At 38.5% G+C, this 17,199-nt stretch overlaps 1 protein-coding gene across 2 annotated transcripts in view; it reads left to right on the forward strand.

Annotated features, from left to right (window-relative positions):
* acp6 (acid phosphatase 6, lysophosphatidic) overlaps positions 1 to 17,199 on the forward strand; it is a 40,659-nt gene that overhangs the window by 8,218 nt on the left and 15,242 nt on the right. For both annotated transcript variants that reach the window (XM_028800791.2, XM_051926209.1), the window contains exons 3-4: positions 7,380 to 7,510; positions 9,765 to 9,844. In XM_028800791.2, the coding sequence (XP_028656624.2) occupies positions 7,380 to 7,510; positions 9,765 to 9,844 (211 nt within the window). The remainder of the gene's footprint in view (positions 1 to 7,379; positions 7,511 to 9,764; positions 9,845 to 17,199) is intronic.

A 17,199-nucleotide genomic window follows, 5' to 3' on the forward strand; every position in this document is an offset into this window, starting at 1 on the left:
GCAGACCTTTATGTATTTTCCAGTGGCTTAACTTATTAATGGATTGGATTGAAGAGCAAGGTGTTGGAGTTTCATATGTCTAGAGATACTAATGTTAGCTTTGGAGTTTCAAGAGTGCATTTAGGAACATTAGATCGATTTCAGTGGGGTGGTGATGGAGAGGGGTTCGAGCTTCCAGAATTATTAACATTGGAGAACTATGCAGATTGGTAATTGCATTGCTTACTTTTCATGGACCGGCAGTTGTGCTCTAAACTACATGCCTTACGTGATCCTCGTGTACTGGCAAAAACTGTCTATGGTACATGTCCAAGGACTGGTGGTTGGTGAACCCTGCTGTAGAGAAGTCAGATCCTCTATTGCGACTTTGATAGCCCCCGAACACTTCTTACAGGCAGCCTGCCCCCTGTTCGTCCCCCCCCATCATAATCTAGCCACCATTGCAGGGCAGGAAGGCACAATGTGTGGTGTATCTTTCCCCAGCCCCAGACAGGGCACGCCCTGCTGTGCATTATTATTATTATTATTATTAAAGATCCTTTTATATTTGATTCATCTGTGTTTCCACAGGGTTCTACTAGGGTGCGAATTATATACATTTTCATTGTCGGTCCTCTTTGAGTGGGGATCCTAAATGATGAACAGATGCACTTCAAATATTTTGTTTACTTAAGCTTTGATGAGCACATTCATCATTCTGGCACTCATGTATCCAGCCTCTCCTTATAATTCACCACATTAGATACACTGTGCTGCATCCGCATCACCACATAGTTAGAAAACATTCTGTAGTAATGCATGGTGGAAACCCTGCACTAGCATGTGCAGGGGCATGGCTCTATGTGTTGTTGTAATTTTTGCTGTACGGCCCTTGCACCCAGAGCAGGCAGTTCAAGTATAAACCAGACTTAAATAGACTAGGGTGCACATCCTCTATGCATGAATTTGTCTGTAACTGCCAAGTAAAAAATCGGCCTAGACTGGATATGCTGCGTTCCATTTATCTCGGATTTTGGAGCAGAGAATGACATCACACCTGAGTTGATTGTGTTCTAGTGAAGCATTATGGACATCTCCAGGAAAGCTTTTTGTTGTGCTTGCTCTTTCTGTATACAGACAACTACTGAACAACACATCATGCCCACAGATAGAGGGTGGACAGTGCTGTGCGTACGAATGATTGAATGAGGCAAAAATAGGCCGAAGTGTTAATAAACAATATAATACTACAGCTTTTACTAAAGTTTGTGGTGTACGTTGCCATTTTGGATTGACGTCATAATCTGAAGTCGGGCAAACTCTGACTTGACTGACCTGCCTGAGTTTTTGTGTAGGAAATCCAACTTGTAGGGGCATTCCAGTTGAAAAACTCAACTAGGAACTTGTAAATTACAACTTCCTAGTTCAAATGCAAAGCAGCATTTATCTTTGTGCCATGCTTTCTCAAATTGGTTCCATTCTGCTGGGTGTTTCTGTTTTAAGGGATGAAATAAACTCTTTGTACTGCCACCATTAACTGCTGACGAATTAAGGGAGGGAGACACATTAGATGTGAGAAGTATAAGAACAGAACATTTAAATATTTAGTAATACTTTGAAATTTACATCACGGATTAGTCATATAAGTTTGACATTTAAGGTTGAATTATTCCTATGTGCATTGTTTCAGATTTGTACATTTTTAAGAAAGGACTTGAATAATTGATACCTAGCACTAGCTAGATCCTTACAGCATTCCCCACTATAACATTTCACTCGCAGAAGTCAGATCTGACGAGCAGGCTTTTATAATCACATTTGTAATTTACATATTTTGTTCAGCCCATTTTAGTTTTCTGTGTTGTTGTCTTAGTGTTATTCGGTATTATCAAGGCAGAGAGACCTGCCAGTCTTATCCACTTTACATTTTGTGGAATATTACCTCAACTTTCCCCTTTTTGTTCTTAGTCTGTTTCTTTATAGTCAGTTGTGTTTTTAAGTATTTGTTTATGTGATTTGTAGTGAAGTTTTTGTGTATTATGAATATGAATTATAATACTCTTTTGTAAACAATAGCTGCTTGTTTGGTTGACATTTTATAGTCTTTATTGGTATCCTCTTTTTCTGGCAGGAGTACTGATATGAAGTTGCAGACTATACAGTGTCATTTAGTTAATGATTTTTAACAAACACTTGCCAATTGTCTTATTTAATTTTGCATTTCTTTCACTTCATTTATTTGTTTGTTTTTGTATGGTGGTAGGATGTGCTTAGCAATAGGTTTCTGTCTTGTCCAGAGTAGCCAATAATATTTCAACGGCACATGCCTTACGCTCTTCCAGCATGTTTCGCTGTATATTGTGTCATAACAATTGTGTAAAAGCCTAGTGCTGGTTTCATGAAAATATTGGAGCATAAACCATGCCATAACTACTTAGAAGCTGGCTTGATGTGATGTGAGAGCTCATTGCCTTGAGTCGATTGGTGGTCAGTGACTTTTGTATAAATGCAAGATCAGTAAAGAGAAATTAAAGTTGTGTTTGCACTAAAATGTTTAACTTTTTTAAAGTTGTGTTTGCACTAAAATGTTTAACTTTTTTAAATGTGTTACTTTGGAACATATTGCCCATACCCACAAACACATGCATTTCTCTTCTCTACTATCCAGTGTATTAGATGTTTATACCAAAATGTTTATTTCCCGGAAATGGTTTCTAATCCAGCAGTATCAGGTGTATGGTAGGAATCAGTACTGGACAAGGCACACAGTCATTTGAAAAATGAAATATGCTTCATGTAAACTGTTGACTTTCTCAACATATTTGAACAGATCTTCATGCAAATAGTGCCTACAGATAAAGGTAGGCAAAAATGTGACTTTCAATCATTCATTCATTCTACAAAGTATCGATAGATGTAATGGTCAACTGGGGAAGATGTGTACACCTTTGGCCTCAGGAACTGGTATTTCCTCCTTTAGCAGGATTGACTGCTTGTAGGTGTTTGGCGTAACTGCCTACCAGTCTCTGACATTGACTCGGTGACATTTTTGACTACTCCTCCTTCTTGCGTGTACTGCCCACTTCAAATCCCCCAAATCACTTCAATAGGACTCGGATCAGGGCTTTGACTGGGCCAATACGTAACCCTTCATTTCTTCATTAACATGTTAAAAGATCTAATGCCGGTTCAACTTCAACTTTCCAATAGATAGCTTCATATTCTCCTCAAGCTGAGCACACTTTGCTTAATTCATAGTTGACTTGATGACTGCAAGCTGACCAAGCCCTGAGGCTGCAAAGCATCCTCAAACCATACCATATCCACTACCATGCTTTACTCTTAGTATGAGATTCTTCTCCTAAATGTCTTTAGTTTGTGTCAAATATGACTACACTTTCTGTGGCTGAAAAACTCTTATCTTTGATTCCATATCACATTGTTCCAGAAAGCCTGGTCTTTGCTTGTATGTTCAATGGCCAACTGTAGTCATGCTGTAATGTTCTTTTTGGGCAGCGGAGGTTTTTTTCTTGCACACCTCACATTGAAGTCAGATTTTAGATGCATGCACTTTGACACCAACTTTTGCAAGAGTTACCTGCAGATCCCATAGTGGAATTTTGTGGGTGGTTCTTAGAGATTTCTTTTAGTGTCAAAAAATAATGAGATGAATTTGCTAAATCGGACTGTCCAGGGCAGATTAGCAGTCATTTGAAATCTTGTAGCTGATTCTCCTTACAATGGAACAATTCATTTCAAGTAATTTGGTGAGCTTTTTGAATCTTTTAGCAGATTCACAGGTATCCACAATCTTCTTTCTGAGGGCCTTAGAGAACTCTTTTGGCTATGGAATGATGACACCACACACATTGGTAGTGAAGAGACCCAGACGGTTTATTTAAGATACACTCCATCTGCATAATCTCTTATTGGCACATAATCTGAAATACTGGATTCTGATTTTATGGATTTGAAATGGTGATAAATGTAGAGGTGTACTTACTTTTCTATCTGACAAATATGCATCCTTAATAATGAGAATGAATACACCGTGTCAATTTTATGTGTCGTTTGTTCATGTATATCACTTTTATCTGTAGGAATTGATTGCATGAAGATCTATTGTTTGTTTTCCTGTTCTGATATGTTGAAAAAAAAATCAATTTCCATGGGGTGTACTTACTTTTTTTACATAACTAAGTCCAACACAGAAATCACTCAAGCACATACCTAACCTCACATGGGACCAATTTAAAGCTGTCAGTTTACCTAACGTGTATGTCTTTGGAATTAAGGAGTGAAATAGCTTTACTTGGTGAATGATCCATACAGACAAAGGGAAAGTGTGCACACTCCACAAAAATATTGACCAGGCTGTGGTTTGATCCTTAGATGCTGAATTAGTGAATCAGCAATTCTGACCACTACACTACCTTACAATCAGCCCATGTTGACATTAATTATGTTTAATTGTCAGTCTTATCAGCAAATTATCTTATCAGCAAAAAGCAGGTAAATATCAGACTTGCAAATATCCCGATGCTGTTAATATCCAGCAACAGATTTTGAATTCAGAATATCAAGACAGACAAACATCATTTCATTAATTTATGTTGTATATTAATAGGAAACTGTGCCCTGCCACAAGCCAAAGAACAAAGCAAATATGACTATAACTTATTAAAGTAAAAAAAAAAAAAAAACTTTTAAACAGCAGTACAAGTGAAAATTACAAATAGGAGTATCATGGAAAAGAGCACATTAAGCACAGATTATAAAGCAATCAAACGTTAAAGAAAAATATACATAGTCCTTTTAAAAGTTTATGTTGAAGAAAGGGATTTTAAGAAAACAAGTGTGGAAATTATTAGGCTTGATTTTAAAAATCATTATATTTGCATATCATTAACAGATCTCAGAAGATAGTCCTATAGAGTATCCAACAATCCATCCTTACTAAACCTGTTTAGACCAGCTTACTGATGTGTTTGAGACCTCAACAGTGCTGCTTATACTTATTATGTTTTACCATGTTAATATCCTTATGAAAACCTCATAAAACCTAGTGACCATTGCTGTTAATTTTATTTTAATTCCAACATTTAAATGATGCATGACAGCTGTTCTTCTGTTTTTGCATTTTGTATTTTTTCACTTCAGCCAATTTATAAATATGATGCCAATTCCTGCTTATCTTTGAAATTAATGTAATGTGCATTGAGTGCCTATTTTTTTTCTTTTTGCATTTAACATGTCAGTTCACAACCTAACATTCTTGTGCCTGCTTAATTAAATTCTGGCAGCATCAGAAACAGAAGAACCTACTTTGGGCAAGGCATCTGTCTAAACCTGGGGTGCACGCTCTCACACAAATACACATGAACAGTTTGGAACTGCCAATTAACCGTACCTGCATAATATTGGGATGTGTGAGAAAACCCATGCAGGCATGTGGAGACCATTCGTATTCCACGAAGATAACCACTCGGCCTAAGATTAAAACTTGGGACATTTTATCTCTGAAACTACAGTACTTATCATTATGCCAATTAGTATCAAGACAGGAAATAAATTATTTTTACTTCAATTTATAAGGAATATAGCAAAGATTTGGTTGTTTCACTTATAACAACAGGTTATCTTTGCCGAGGTTGCTTTTTATTATTTTCTCTTTTGTTCTCTCAAAAAGTCTGTTATTAAAAAGAATAGTAACCATTTGACAGTGAGCACACAGCAGGGGATGTAATTGTGTAAGCAGCCCCTGTTTAAGATTCACTGTCATTCACATTGGAACTTAGTTTAATTATAATTTTTTTAAAGGAAATTACAAAAAATAATTAAGGTCACAAGCTGCTAACAAAGTTTATCCATACAGTAAAAGGAAAGTTAATAAAAACAAAAGCAGAGATGTGCGTGCTAAAAGCTATGACCGTGATTAAATTTCTGTTACTGCTTATATCAGTTAGATCAGTTAAATATATATTTTTTTGATTTCTCCAAAAACTTTAATATTAAGATTTATTACTCTATAAAAATAAGGTGCGTAATAGCTAAGACGGAATGTGATTTAGATGTGACAACTTTCCCAGATTAACAATTCATTTGGGGTACAACCCAACAGCTATAAGAGTTTGGGTACCAAAACAATTTTGAGCAGTGTGATTTGTTCCTCTCTCTCAGATTATTAGAAAAGGGCCAGGACTCCACAGCACAGAAGTATTAACTTAATTGACCTGAATTAAATGCAATATACATTCACAATTATATTTAAAAGCAAAATACACAGAGTAGAGGTTTTCTCAATAGCACTGAAACCGATATCTGGAGTTACTTTATCTTCATGCCGTATATAACATGTTTAAACTGATTATCAAGTAATATAATAAGGTTTAAAAAGTTTTTTAAAAGGACAAGAATAATTGATATTAGAGTTAACTATAACAAAAAACTGTTATTAAATGGTTCTTTAGCACAATCAGAATGCTACTACATTTGAGGCAAAAATTGATGCTTTGAATTGAATGTTAATGTAAAATATTAAATGGTTCCCCTCATCCATATTAATTTAAACAGTTCTTAGTGTCTGTGTATCCGTGTGTCACTCTGGTTGCTAGGGTAAGGAAGAAAAATGTAAAAATAGGCAAAAGATCAAAAATGATAATAAAAAAAAAATATTAAATAAGGGTCTAAAAATAAGGAAATTGATCTTATCTGATCTTAATTGATCTTTTGCCCGACATCATACGCCAGCAACATCAGAGTGTGACTTTCTTGCAAATGCTCAGGCCACGTCAGCAAGGTTTGCAGGTGTAATGCTAATGACAGAGAACTTGGTGTTGTGGGCAGTGGATGAGTGAAAATAACAATTAATTGACATGCATATTGGGAAACTAAAGCCCCAACACGTCTAGGCTAGAGTCTCTAAACTAGGCCAAAGCAATTACAACCACTGACAAATTTTTGAGCAAAACACTTCAACTAGTGTATAAGAGTGGTTAGTTCAAGAAGCAATTTCGAAGGTAAGCAGCGAAAATGGGCAACTATATTCAAAGAGGAAAGGCTGCCTTAAGGTAAAGGGATCAGGTGCATAATATTATACTGGAACAAATGAACAACTCATGTATCAAATAAACACATGAGGTCTGTATTGATTACTTAGATTTCAACCCATTTTCAGAGGGTAGCACAGCTATTTAGACTTGATGCATCAGTACTGTAATGAAAATAAATGTTTCACAACATGAAAAACGTGTAGAATTTTTTCATAAAGTGAACTAAGAAAAAGCAAATGTAACTTTTGAATATAGCAAAGATGTTTTTAGTGTTTTATTTATTAATATTAGTGGTGTTTTATCTTTTCATGATTATGGAATAAAACATATTCTGTTTTATCCTCGTAGGGCGGGGCATTTCATGGTCAACTTACAGCCTTAGGGATGCAGCAGATGTACAATTTGGGAGAGCGCCTCAGGGATGTCTACATAAAAAAATCCAACTTTCTTTCCCCTGTCTTCAGGTCTACTGAAGTCTAGTAAGTACAAGAAGTGTTACTAAAATCATTTGCTTTATTAATATATTAATTTTGTTCTTTGATACTAAATTAATTACATTAACCACTCTGCCATGCAATGCTGTACATGTACCATGGGATGTAAATGATTAAGCAGTAAGTAGTTTCACTAAAGAAAAAGGAAGGGAAAAGCAAATTTGAGGAGAGAAAAAAATACAAATGATGAGAATGTACAGACCAGTTGTATGAGTGTGTTGCATGAAATGTGACTGAGTAAAGGGTACACTTTTATTGAGGTGGAAAGGATGGGGAAACGGAAAGAGACATAAATGGAATTGTGAAGAGATTATAAAAAATAAGAATGTGGCTAGGGCGGCATGGTGGCGAAATGGGTAGCGCTGCTGCCTTGCAGTTAGGCTACCCGGCTTCGCCTTCCGGGTCCTCTCTGCATGGAGTTTGCATGTTCTCCCTGTGTTTACGTGGGTTTCCTTTGGGTGCTCCAGTTTCACCCCACAGTCCAAAGACATGCAAGTTAGGTGCATTGGCGATTCTAAATTGTCCCTAGTGCGTGCTTGGTGTGTGTGTATGCGTGCCCTGCGACCTGTGTTGGCTGGAATTGGCTCCAGCAGACCCCCGTGACCCAGTAGTTAGGATATAGCGGGATGGATAATGGATGGATGGATGGAAGAAAGAATGTGGCTCTGGATGCTCATGAGAAGGATAAGTGGAATAAAGAGGCAATCCTCTAAACAGCCAGATAATGGTAAATATTTTAGATTGTCAATTGCCTGAAATCTCATTTGATGAAGCTCATGCAAATAAAAAAAATACAAACATGCAACATAAGGATGTCAATAAAAGTCATTTCCCATCAGCCCTTTAACAACTAGTGTAACTAGTACAAACACACTTAGACATACTCACATACTCATTAAATCCTTGTAGGAGTCTCTTAGTTAGTAAGTCCATGCATGTCACAGCTTGTGAATAATATTTTTATGAAATCTGTTTGTCGTGGTCTTGATTGACCTAAGACATTTATACTAGATAGAAGGAAAGTGAGCAGAGTGTGGGCAGGGAGTGATGAGCCAGAGAAGATCCTAATGGCTTTACCTTTCAGTCAGTGAAAGTGAAATAAATCCACAAACCTGTCCCAAGTTGAATTTTGAACTTGGCGCTGTTATTTTATGAGTGGGGCATGCTAGCCCCAAAACCATACTAAATGTGTAGTGAAAGCTGCAGGTTTAAGTTAGATATACCCTGTGTAAAGAAAGTAATACAAAATTCACATAGGTACTGTTGAATTCATTGATTCATTGTTAAAATTTAGGCCAAATAAATTTGAGTCCAGACATCATACATTTTATTAATTGCATAAAAATATTAATGGAATTGTTTTAATAGATTTTCTTTTAAAGCAGACTAAAATGTGAAAAATAAGAGTGATATTTTATCTGGTATTTATTTTGGACAATTTTCCTTGGCTATAGTCATAATATGAAAGAGAGAAGAAAGTTGTGATGGCCATATCAATTTTGTTTTTAATCTTCAAATAGCACTTCTTTTTCAGCAGGAGAACTGATGTGTTAGATTATTTCCTATTACTTGGCTTCATAATGTGAGGAGTGAAAGGTGAAACAACGTTAATAGAGTTTTCAATGTAAATCAGCACTAAGTATAAAAAAGATGACCTTGAAAATGGAGAGATTGCCTGCTTATGTATTGATTTAATTTTACTCTGAAAAGAATCAGTTATGTCACTGTTTCCAAAAAATTCAAAATGCAAAATAAGAAATTATTTGCACATTTAAATTTGATTTCAGCAGAACTTTCAAAAGAAAACCCTCTGTAAAAGTAAAAAGTGGGATCCAGGTTTTCATTACACATAATTGTTCATCTCACATATATCTTCAGTGTACAATTGTAACTTTCTCAAGAAAGTCAAATTAGTACTGGGATACACGCTTCTATTTTCCATCTGCAAAGTGGTACAGTGTATCCAATTGTTCCTATGTTTATAACCTACCAGATTTAATTCTTTGAATTGTTCCAGTCATGACATCTAGTGGTCAAAATGAGAATTGATTTTAAAAATCAAAGTAAGAAGCACGTTTTAGGTTAATGTAGTCATTATTATCGTGTACACAATGCAGTGAAATTCTTACTTACATGTATTCTAATCAACATACAACACATCACCACTCTCTGGTGCCATGATTAATGAGAACAAATACCTTAAATTTACTTATTATTTTGTACACTTTTTGTCTTTTAGTGTACGATCAACAAATATAGTCAGAACTATTGAATCTGCAGTGTGTTTGCTTGCGGGTTTATTTCAGCAGCAGCAAGAAGGTAAGCCTATGGTTCAGTTACTAAATTTCCTTCTACATACAGTGCATCCAAAAAGTATTCACAGCGCATCACTTTTTCCACATTTTGTTGTTACAGCCTTATTCCAAAATGGATTAAATTAATTTTTTTCCTCAGAATTCTACACACAACACCCCATAATGACAACATGAAAAAAGTTCAATTCTGGGTTTTGCAAATTTATTAAAAATAAAAAAACTTGAGAAATCAGTTTTATTTTGAGAATTTTTTTTAAATCTCTGTTGATTTATTTTGGATCTATTTAACACCTATGAAGATGGCGGCGCCCGTGCAGGCTGCGTCTTACGGAGCTCTCGAGTCCGCGGTGTTTAGTGTTAATCTTTGTTTACTAGTATAAGTAAAAAAGTAGATTTAAGTGATAGTAGTATGCAGACATACATTTACGAGCGGCAAATCCTGCTCGATTTCCGAAGAAACTGCACCGAAATATCCAGTTAGGTGACAGAGACGCTCCGCAGCCTTTGCTTACTTCGGCACTCTGAGAAGCTGAGCTGGCGAAAACGCAAGCGCAGTGTTCGAAAGCAGAAACGAGGTAAATGCGGCGGTGTTAGCACAAGGCAACTAGAGCGGAAAGCTGTCTGGACAATGTTTACACGAGCGCTCCTGACGCCTGCAAGGCCCTACCCTACCGCCACCTCGGCTCAGATCATATCAGCGTTTTTATGATCCCTGCATACAAGTCCCTGTTGAAGCGCACTAAAGCAGCCCACAAGAGCATCAAAGTGTGGCAGGTTGGTGCTGTTTCAGCTCTCCAAGACTGCTTCGAATTGACAGACTGGGACATTTTCAGAGAGGCTGCTATGGATGGTGACTCCATCAATCTGGAGGAGTACACAGACTCTGTGACTGGCTACATCGCCAAATGCATAGAGGATGTTACTGTTACCAAGGATGTTACCACAAGAGCCAACCAAAAGCCCTGGATGACAGAAATGCAGCCTTCAGATCTGGAGACAAGGCCGTCTCAGGGTGACCAGAGCCAACCTGTCTCGCGCTATAAGGAGAGTTAAGTGGGCATACGCGCAGAGGATCAACAAACAATTCAGCAGCACCAGAGACACACGTCGTATGTGGCAGGGCGTTCAGACAATTACAAACTACAAGCCCAACCCACACAGCAGTGATGGTGATGCCTCCCTTCCAGATGAGCTGAACAACTTCTTCGCACGGTTTGAGGTGCAGAACAAAGAGCCTGTGAGAAAAGTAACACCTCCCTCCACTGACCAGGCGCTCTGTTTCTCCATAACTGACGTGAGGAGGACTCTGTCCAGAGTCAATCCATGCAAGGCTGCAGGACCTGACAACATACCTGGTCGTGTGCTCAAAGAATGTGCCAGTCAACTGGCTGGTGTCCTCACAGACATCTTCAACACATCTCTGAGCCAGTCAACAGTCCCAGAATGCTTCAAGTCGACCACCATCATACCAGTGCCGAAGAAGTCATCAGTGACATGCCTGAATGACTACCAACCAGTTGCACTCACGCCAATCATAATGAAGTGCTTCGAAAGGTTGGTCATGTCACATATAAAGACTAATCTCCCTGCCTCCCTTGACCCTCTGAGCGGTATGCAAACTGAAAACAGGTCAACTGAGGATGCCATATGCTCTGCCCTTCACCTCTCCCTGACACATCTGGATAAAAAAGACACATATGTCAGGATGCTATTCATAGACTTTAGCTCTGCCTTCAACACAATCATCCCTCCAAAGCTGATTGTAAAACTGAGCAGGTTGGGCCTGAACACCACCCTCTGCAATTGGATCCTGGACTTCTTGACAGAGAGGCCCCAGTCAGTTCGGATGGGCTACAACACTTCCAGCATTATCACACTGAGCACTGGAGCACGACAGGGCTGCGTGCTTAGTCCACTGCTGTTCACCCTGCTGATCCTGGACTTCTTGACAGAGAGGCCCCAGTCAGTTCGGATGGGCTACAACACTTCCAGCATCATCACACTGAGCACTGGAGCACCACAGGGCTGCGTGCTTAGTCCACTGCTGTTCACCCTGCTGACTCACAACTGCACAGCCACGCACAACACCAACCACATCATCAAGTTTGCAGATGATACGACGGTGCTGGGACTGATAAGCAGGGATGATGAAACAGCATACAGAGATGAGGTGGAACGGCTGTCCACATGGTGTGAAGACAACAATCTATCTCTCAATGTCGACAAGACAAAAGAGATAATCGTGGACTTCAGAAAATCACGTCCTGCCCACGTCCCACTCAGCATCAACGGTTTAGATGTGGAGACTGTTAGGAGTACCAAGTTCCTCGGTGTGCACATAACTGAGGAACTTACGTGGACACATAACACCTCATCACTAATCAAGAAAGCCCAGCAGAGACTACACTTCCTGAGGCGGCTGAAGCGAGCAAGTCTTCCCCCTTCCATCCTCACCATGTTCTACAGAGGCACCATTGAGAGTGTTCTGACCAGCTGCATCACTGTCTGGTATGGAAACTGCAACATATCCGACCGCAAGAGCCTGCAAAGGATAGTGAAGACAGCAGAGAACATTATTAGGGTGCCTCTCCCTTCACTACAGGACATATTTTACAAACGCATTGTCCGCAAGGCCTGCAGCATTGTGCAGGACCCCTTACACCCCTCACATGGACTTTTCACACTTCTGCCATCCAAGAGAACATACTGCAGCATCAAAGCCGGATCTGCCAGGATGCAGGAGAGTTTTTACCCCCAAGCTGTTAGACTCCTTAACACCAGGCTGCCCCCTGGGACCTTCCACATGTCCTCAACCACCTCTAAAAATGGAACTTTTATACATGAAAGCCAAATTCCTGCAAAGACAAGTGTGCATGTAGAAAAGAACTGAAAATCTCATACTGACCTTTAAGTATTTTGACATTCTTGAGATCCTTCTTCTGTGACCTGTCATTGTTTACACATCTTAAACAACTATTAGCATACACTGATAATTTCTGTATTATCTATATCTATTATTTATTACTTATTACATATCTTACACAGCAATATTGCTGCTACTTCTTTGTCCTATCTTTGCACAATGTCTTGTCTTGTTTGTGTTTTAATTTTTTAATTTTTTTTTAAATTCTATTTTTAATTTATTTATTGCACGTCATGTTGTTACACTGTGGACCCTGAGCTTCGCAGTTTCGTCTATCTGTATACTTGTATATGGTTGAGATGACAATAAAGTTCACTTTGACTTGACTTAATTTTAGGTAAACCGTGCTTTAACATTCGTCTATTATATTTAATTTTGTTTTGCATGAAAAGGAAAGCTTGCTTCTTATTTTTGAGATGAATACTAAATTGGTTTTTTGAATATTCCTTTGTTTATCCTCTGGAACTGTGCCCCTGTAAATATATTTTCAGTGCTTTAAAATAAACTTGAATTCAATGGAAGTAAACTGAATATAGTTTAGGCTGTGAAAGCCTGTGCGTTGGAGCTAGGGAGTCCTCTACAGCGTAACTTCAACCTGAGCCTGGAACAGGGGAGAGTCCCGAGGCTTTGGAAAACATCTTGCATCACCCCAGTCCCAAAGGTATCACGTTCTGGTGAGCTGAATGACTTCAAGCCTGTCGCCTTGACGTCACATGTGATGAAGACCATGGAGTGGCTGCTGCTTCACCACCTGAGGCCACAGGTCTGCCACACCCTCGATCCTCTGCAGTTCGCATACCAGGAGAAGGTGGGAGCGGAGAATGCCATCATCTACATGCTGCACCGATCCCTCTCCCACTTGGACAGAGGCAGTGGTGCTGTAAGAATTATGTTTCTGGACTGCACTAGCGCCTTCAGCACCATCCAACCTCTGCTCCTTAGAGACAAGCTGACAGAGATGGGAGTAAATTCATACCTGGTGGCATGGATCGTGGACTATCTTACAGACAGACCTCAGTATGTGCGTCTCGGGAACTGCAGGTCTGACATTGTGGTCAGCAGCACAGGAGTGCCGCAGGGGACTGTACTTTGTCCAGTCCTGTTCAGCCTTTATACATCGGACTTCCAATACAACTCGGAGTCCTGCCACTTGCAAAAGTTCGCTGAACACACTGCTATCGTGGGCTGCATCAGGAGTGGGCAGGAGAAGGAGTATAGAAACCTAATCAAGGACTTTGTTAAATGGTGTAACTCAAACCCACCTATAACTGAACACCAGCAAAACCAAGAAAATGGTGGTGGATTTTAGGAGGACCAGACCCCTCATGGACCCCATTATCATCAGATGAGACTGTGTGCCGAGGGTGCAGACCTATAAATACCTGGGAGTGCAGCTGGATGATAAATTGGATTGGACTGCTAATACTGATGCTCTGTGCAAGAGAGTACAGAGCTGACTATACTTCCTTGGATGGCTGGCGTCCTTCAACATCTGCAATAAGATGCTGCAGATGTTCTATCAGATGGTTGTGGCGAGCGCCCTCTTCTACACGGTGGCGTGCTGGGAGAAACGCCTCACGCCTGGACAAACTGGTGAGGAAGGCAGGCTCTATTGTAGGCACGGAGCTAGACAGTTTGACATCCATGGTGGAGCAACTGGCGCTGAGCAGGCTCCTGTCAATCATGGAGAATCCACTGCATCCACTGAACAGTATCATCTCCAGACAGAGGAGCAGCTTCAGCGGCAGACTGCTGTCAATGTCCTGCTCCACTGACAGACATGCGACTCTTCAGTTCCACCTGGGGGGGTAAACGTTAACATTATACAATGTTACTGTCTGTTATACCTGCATTTTTATTACTCTTTAATTAATATTGTTTTTATCAGTATGCTGCTGCTGGAGTATGTGAATTTCCCCTTGGGATTAATAAAGTATCTATCTATCTATCTATCTATCTATCTATCTATCTATCTATCTATCTATCTATCTATCTATCTATCTATCTAATAAAGTAATTAAAAAATAGCAAGGTTATATTATGATTAATAAAATAGTCAAGTTTGCAAACAATGAATTGTCCTTCTTAATATTTTACCATCTTTTTTCACATTTTTTAGCTTACCTCTTACATCGTAAGGGAATTTTTAGCAATTTCTGCCTAAGGGTTTAACACCAAAATAAAACTTTATTATTAAAAAAGGAAGTCAATTTTACATTAAAACATGACATATAACTTCTCAAATGTGATAGAATCTGTGTTTTTGTCAAATGTAAATATTCCTTTTCTTAATATCTGTGATAAAATAGCAAAAAAACATAAGAGTTCACTGTGATTTTCTTCAAATTTTTGTTTTCTGATAAAGTTTATCTCACGTACAAGCAAAGCCAGGTCAGTTGTTTCACCTGTTAGGAGCTTCCGTACATGTCAACTGTAGCCATCTAAAGTTTCATGTTGGTAACACAAAGAAATAAATAATTACAGCATTTGGAACCATGGGCACCCCTCGCAACTCCAGAACCTTTCAATGCAGGGATGCCCAAAATATTTATATAAATATCAAATTTATATCATATATAAGTAATTTCTGACACACACACATTTATCAAATATGTGCACACATACACAAAACAATCACACATTTTTGCTTATTTTGCTCATGTTTGACTCTCTCCTTTTTTTTCAAACATGGGCATATTACCTATAATTATTGGAAATGTCTCAGCTGCCGCTATACAATGGCATGAAACTTGAGATATGGTAACCCACTGAGCCAGAGCCACCCGCCTAGAAATACCAAATACTTAGTGCCAGCCTGTCATGCCCAGCTCTTCTTATACAGAGGGTAACTCACAATTGGTCCACTGCAGAAAAACATGGATGGGCTTGTTTTGTTCAGGAGAATCTACTGTGATTTTTTTGATATATAACTTGTATATATTCTCTGTTATTTTGTGAAGTTTTATGTGATAAAACATGAATATTCAGAAGTGTACGGTGAGATGGGAGCTCCATTTTGCAAGCCTGGGCTGCTGCTTTTGTTCAAACATGGCTGTGTGACATGTTGGAAATGTCACAGTCTCAGCAATCCAATGGTGTGAAGTTTGAGATGGTAAGACCCACTGAGCAAGAGTCAACAAAACACCAACTGCTGGTTTACAGAGGATTTCTTAGGATTGGGATGTCACACAGAGACATATTTGGACTTGTTTTGATTAGGAGAATCTGCTGTAAATACGGATATGTCACTTATGTATTTTTGCTGTTGTTTTGTGAAGTTATATACGAGAGCACAAAGAAATTCAGAAGAGTGGTGTGACAGTTTCTCCAATTTTTGGCCCATGGCTGTCATTTCCTCAGTAGGAGCAACGGTTCAGTGCATTGGTTGAAATGTACTCGTTGAGACCTTTCAGTTGATGTATAACACTTGGGCATTCCTTGTACGGAATAATTAATAAGGTTGTTTTCATTTTTTTTTTTTGATGACGGGTTATGATGCACCTCACGTATGATTTCATACCAGATTAAAAGTCAACTGTACTTACTGTAAAAATGTGATCACTATAAATGTGTAGTAGACATCAGTTGCTTGAAAGCGAGGTATTGTTTGTGTCAGTGTGTGGCGTAGTTCTCCTGAATGATGCGGCAAAAGATTTTTTTAAAACCTTTTTTGAACCCTTATTGGCCTGGTACTGGGCTGCTTAGGTTTAGGCATTAGTAGAAGAATGTCTGCTGAGCAATTCAGTATGACTTCTGGTGTCCTCTTATGTATTAGCTAGCTAGCAAAGTGAAGCCAAATCTTTCTTATTCTTTCTAAATTTAGAATGGCTCATGAGGCATTGCATTATGAAATTCTTCAAAAAGAAATTAATTAAAATTGTTAATAAGAAATGCTTTTTTCTGTACTATTACTAGTTTCAAGTTTTTTTTAACTTCAAACATCATATACTGGCACACCTAGCCTGAATGTTAGAGAAGCTACTGCTGAAATCAGAACGGAAGTTAGAAAGATCCTGGAATTTCATCGGTACAAATTTCTCCCCTGTACTACTGATGACTTTGCAGATCCATCTCACAATGTAAGAAATTCTTATTTTTTGATGAGGTTGCCCTTTACTGGTGGCATCATGTTTTGATTAAAATGACTCCTCTAAGCCTGAGATCTAAAGCCTGTGGTGCCTTGATGTTTCTCCATTGTAAGAAAGGTACAGAACCGTATCAGTCAAACTTAACAAGCTTCTTTGTTAATATCTAAAGTAACCAGAATTTTTACTCCTATGTGTATGATTTGTATTCTTATTAGAAGCATAACTATTTGCTTTCTCATCTTACCTGTTTAATGATTCACGAAAATAATTTTTTTTGTATTAAGTATATATTTTGCTTTTAATTTCAAAAACAGAATTCACAGTTGCTATATTTTCAAAATGTTAATT

Source organism: Erpetoichthys calabaricus, chromosome 4, assembly GCF_900747795.2.
Source record: "Erpetoichthys calabaricus chromosome 4, fErpCal1.3, whole genome shotgun sequence".
NCBI classification, from domain to species: domain Eukaryota; kingdom Metazoa; phylum Chordata; class Cladistia; order Polypteriformes; family Polypteridae; genus Erpetoichthys; species Erpetoichthys calabaricus.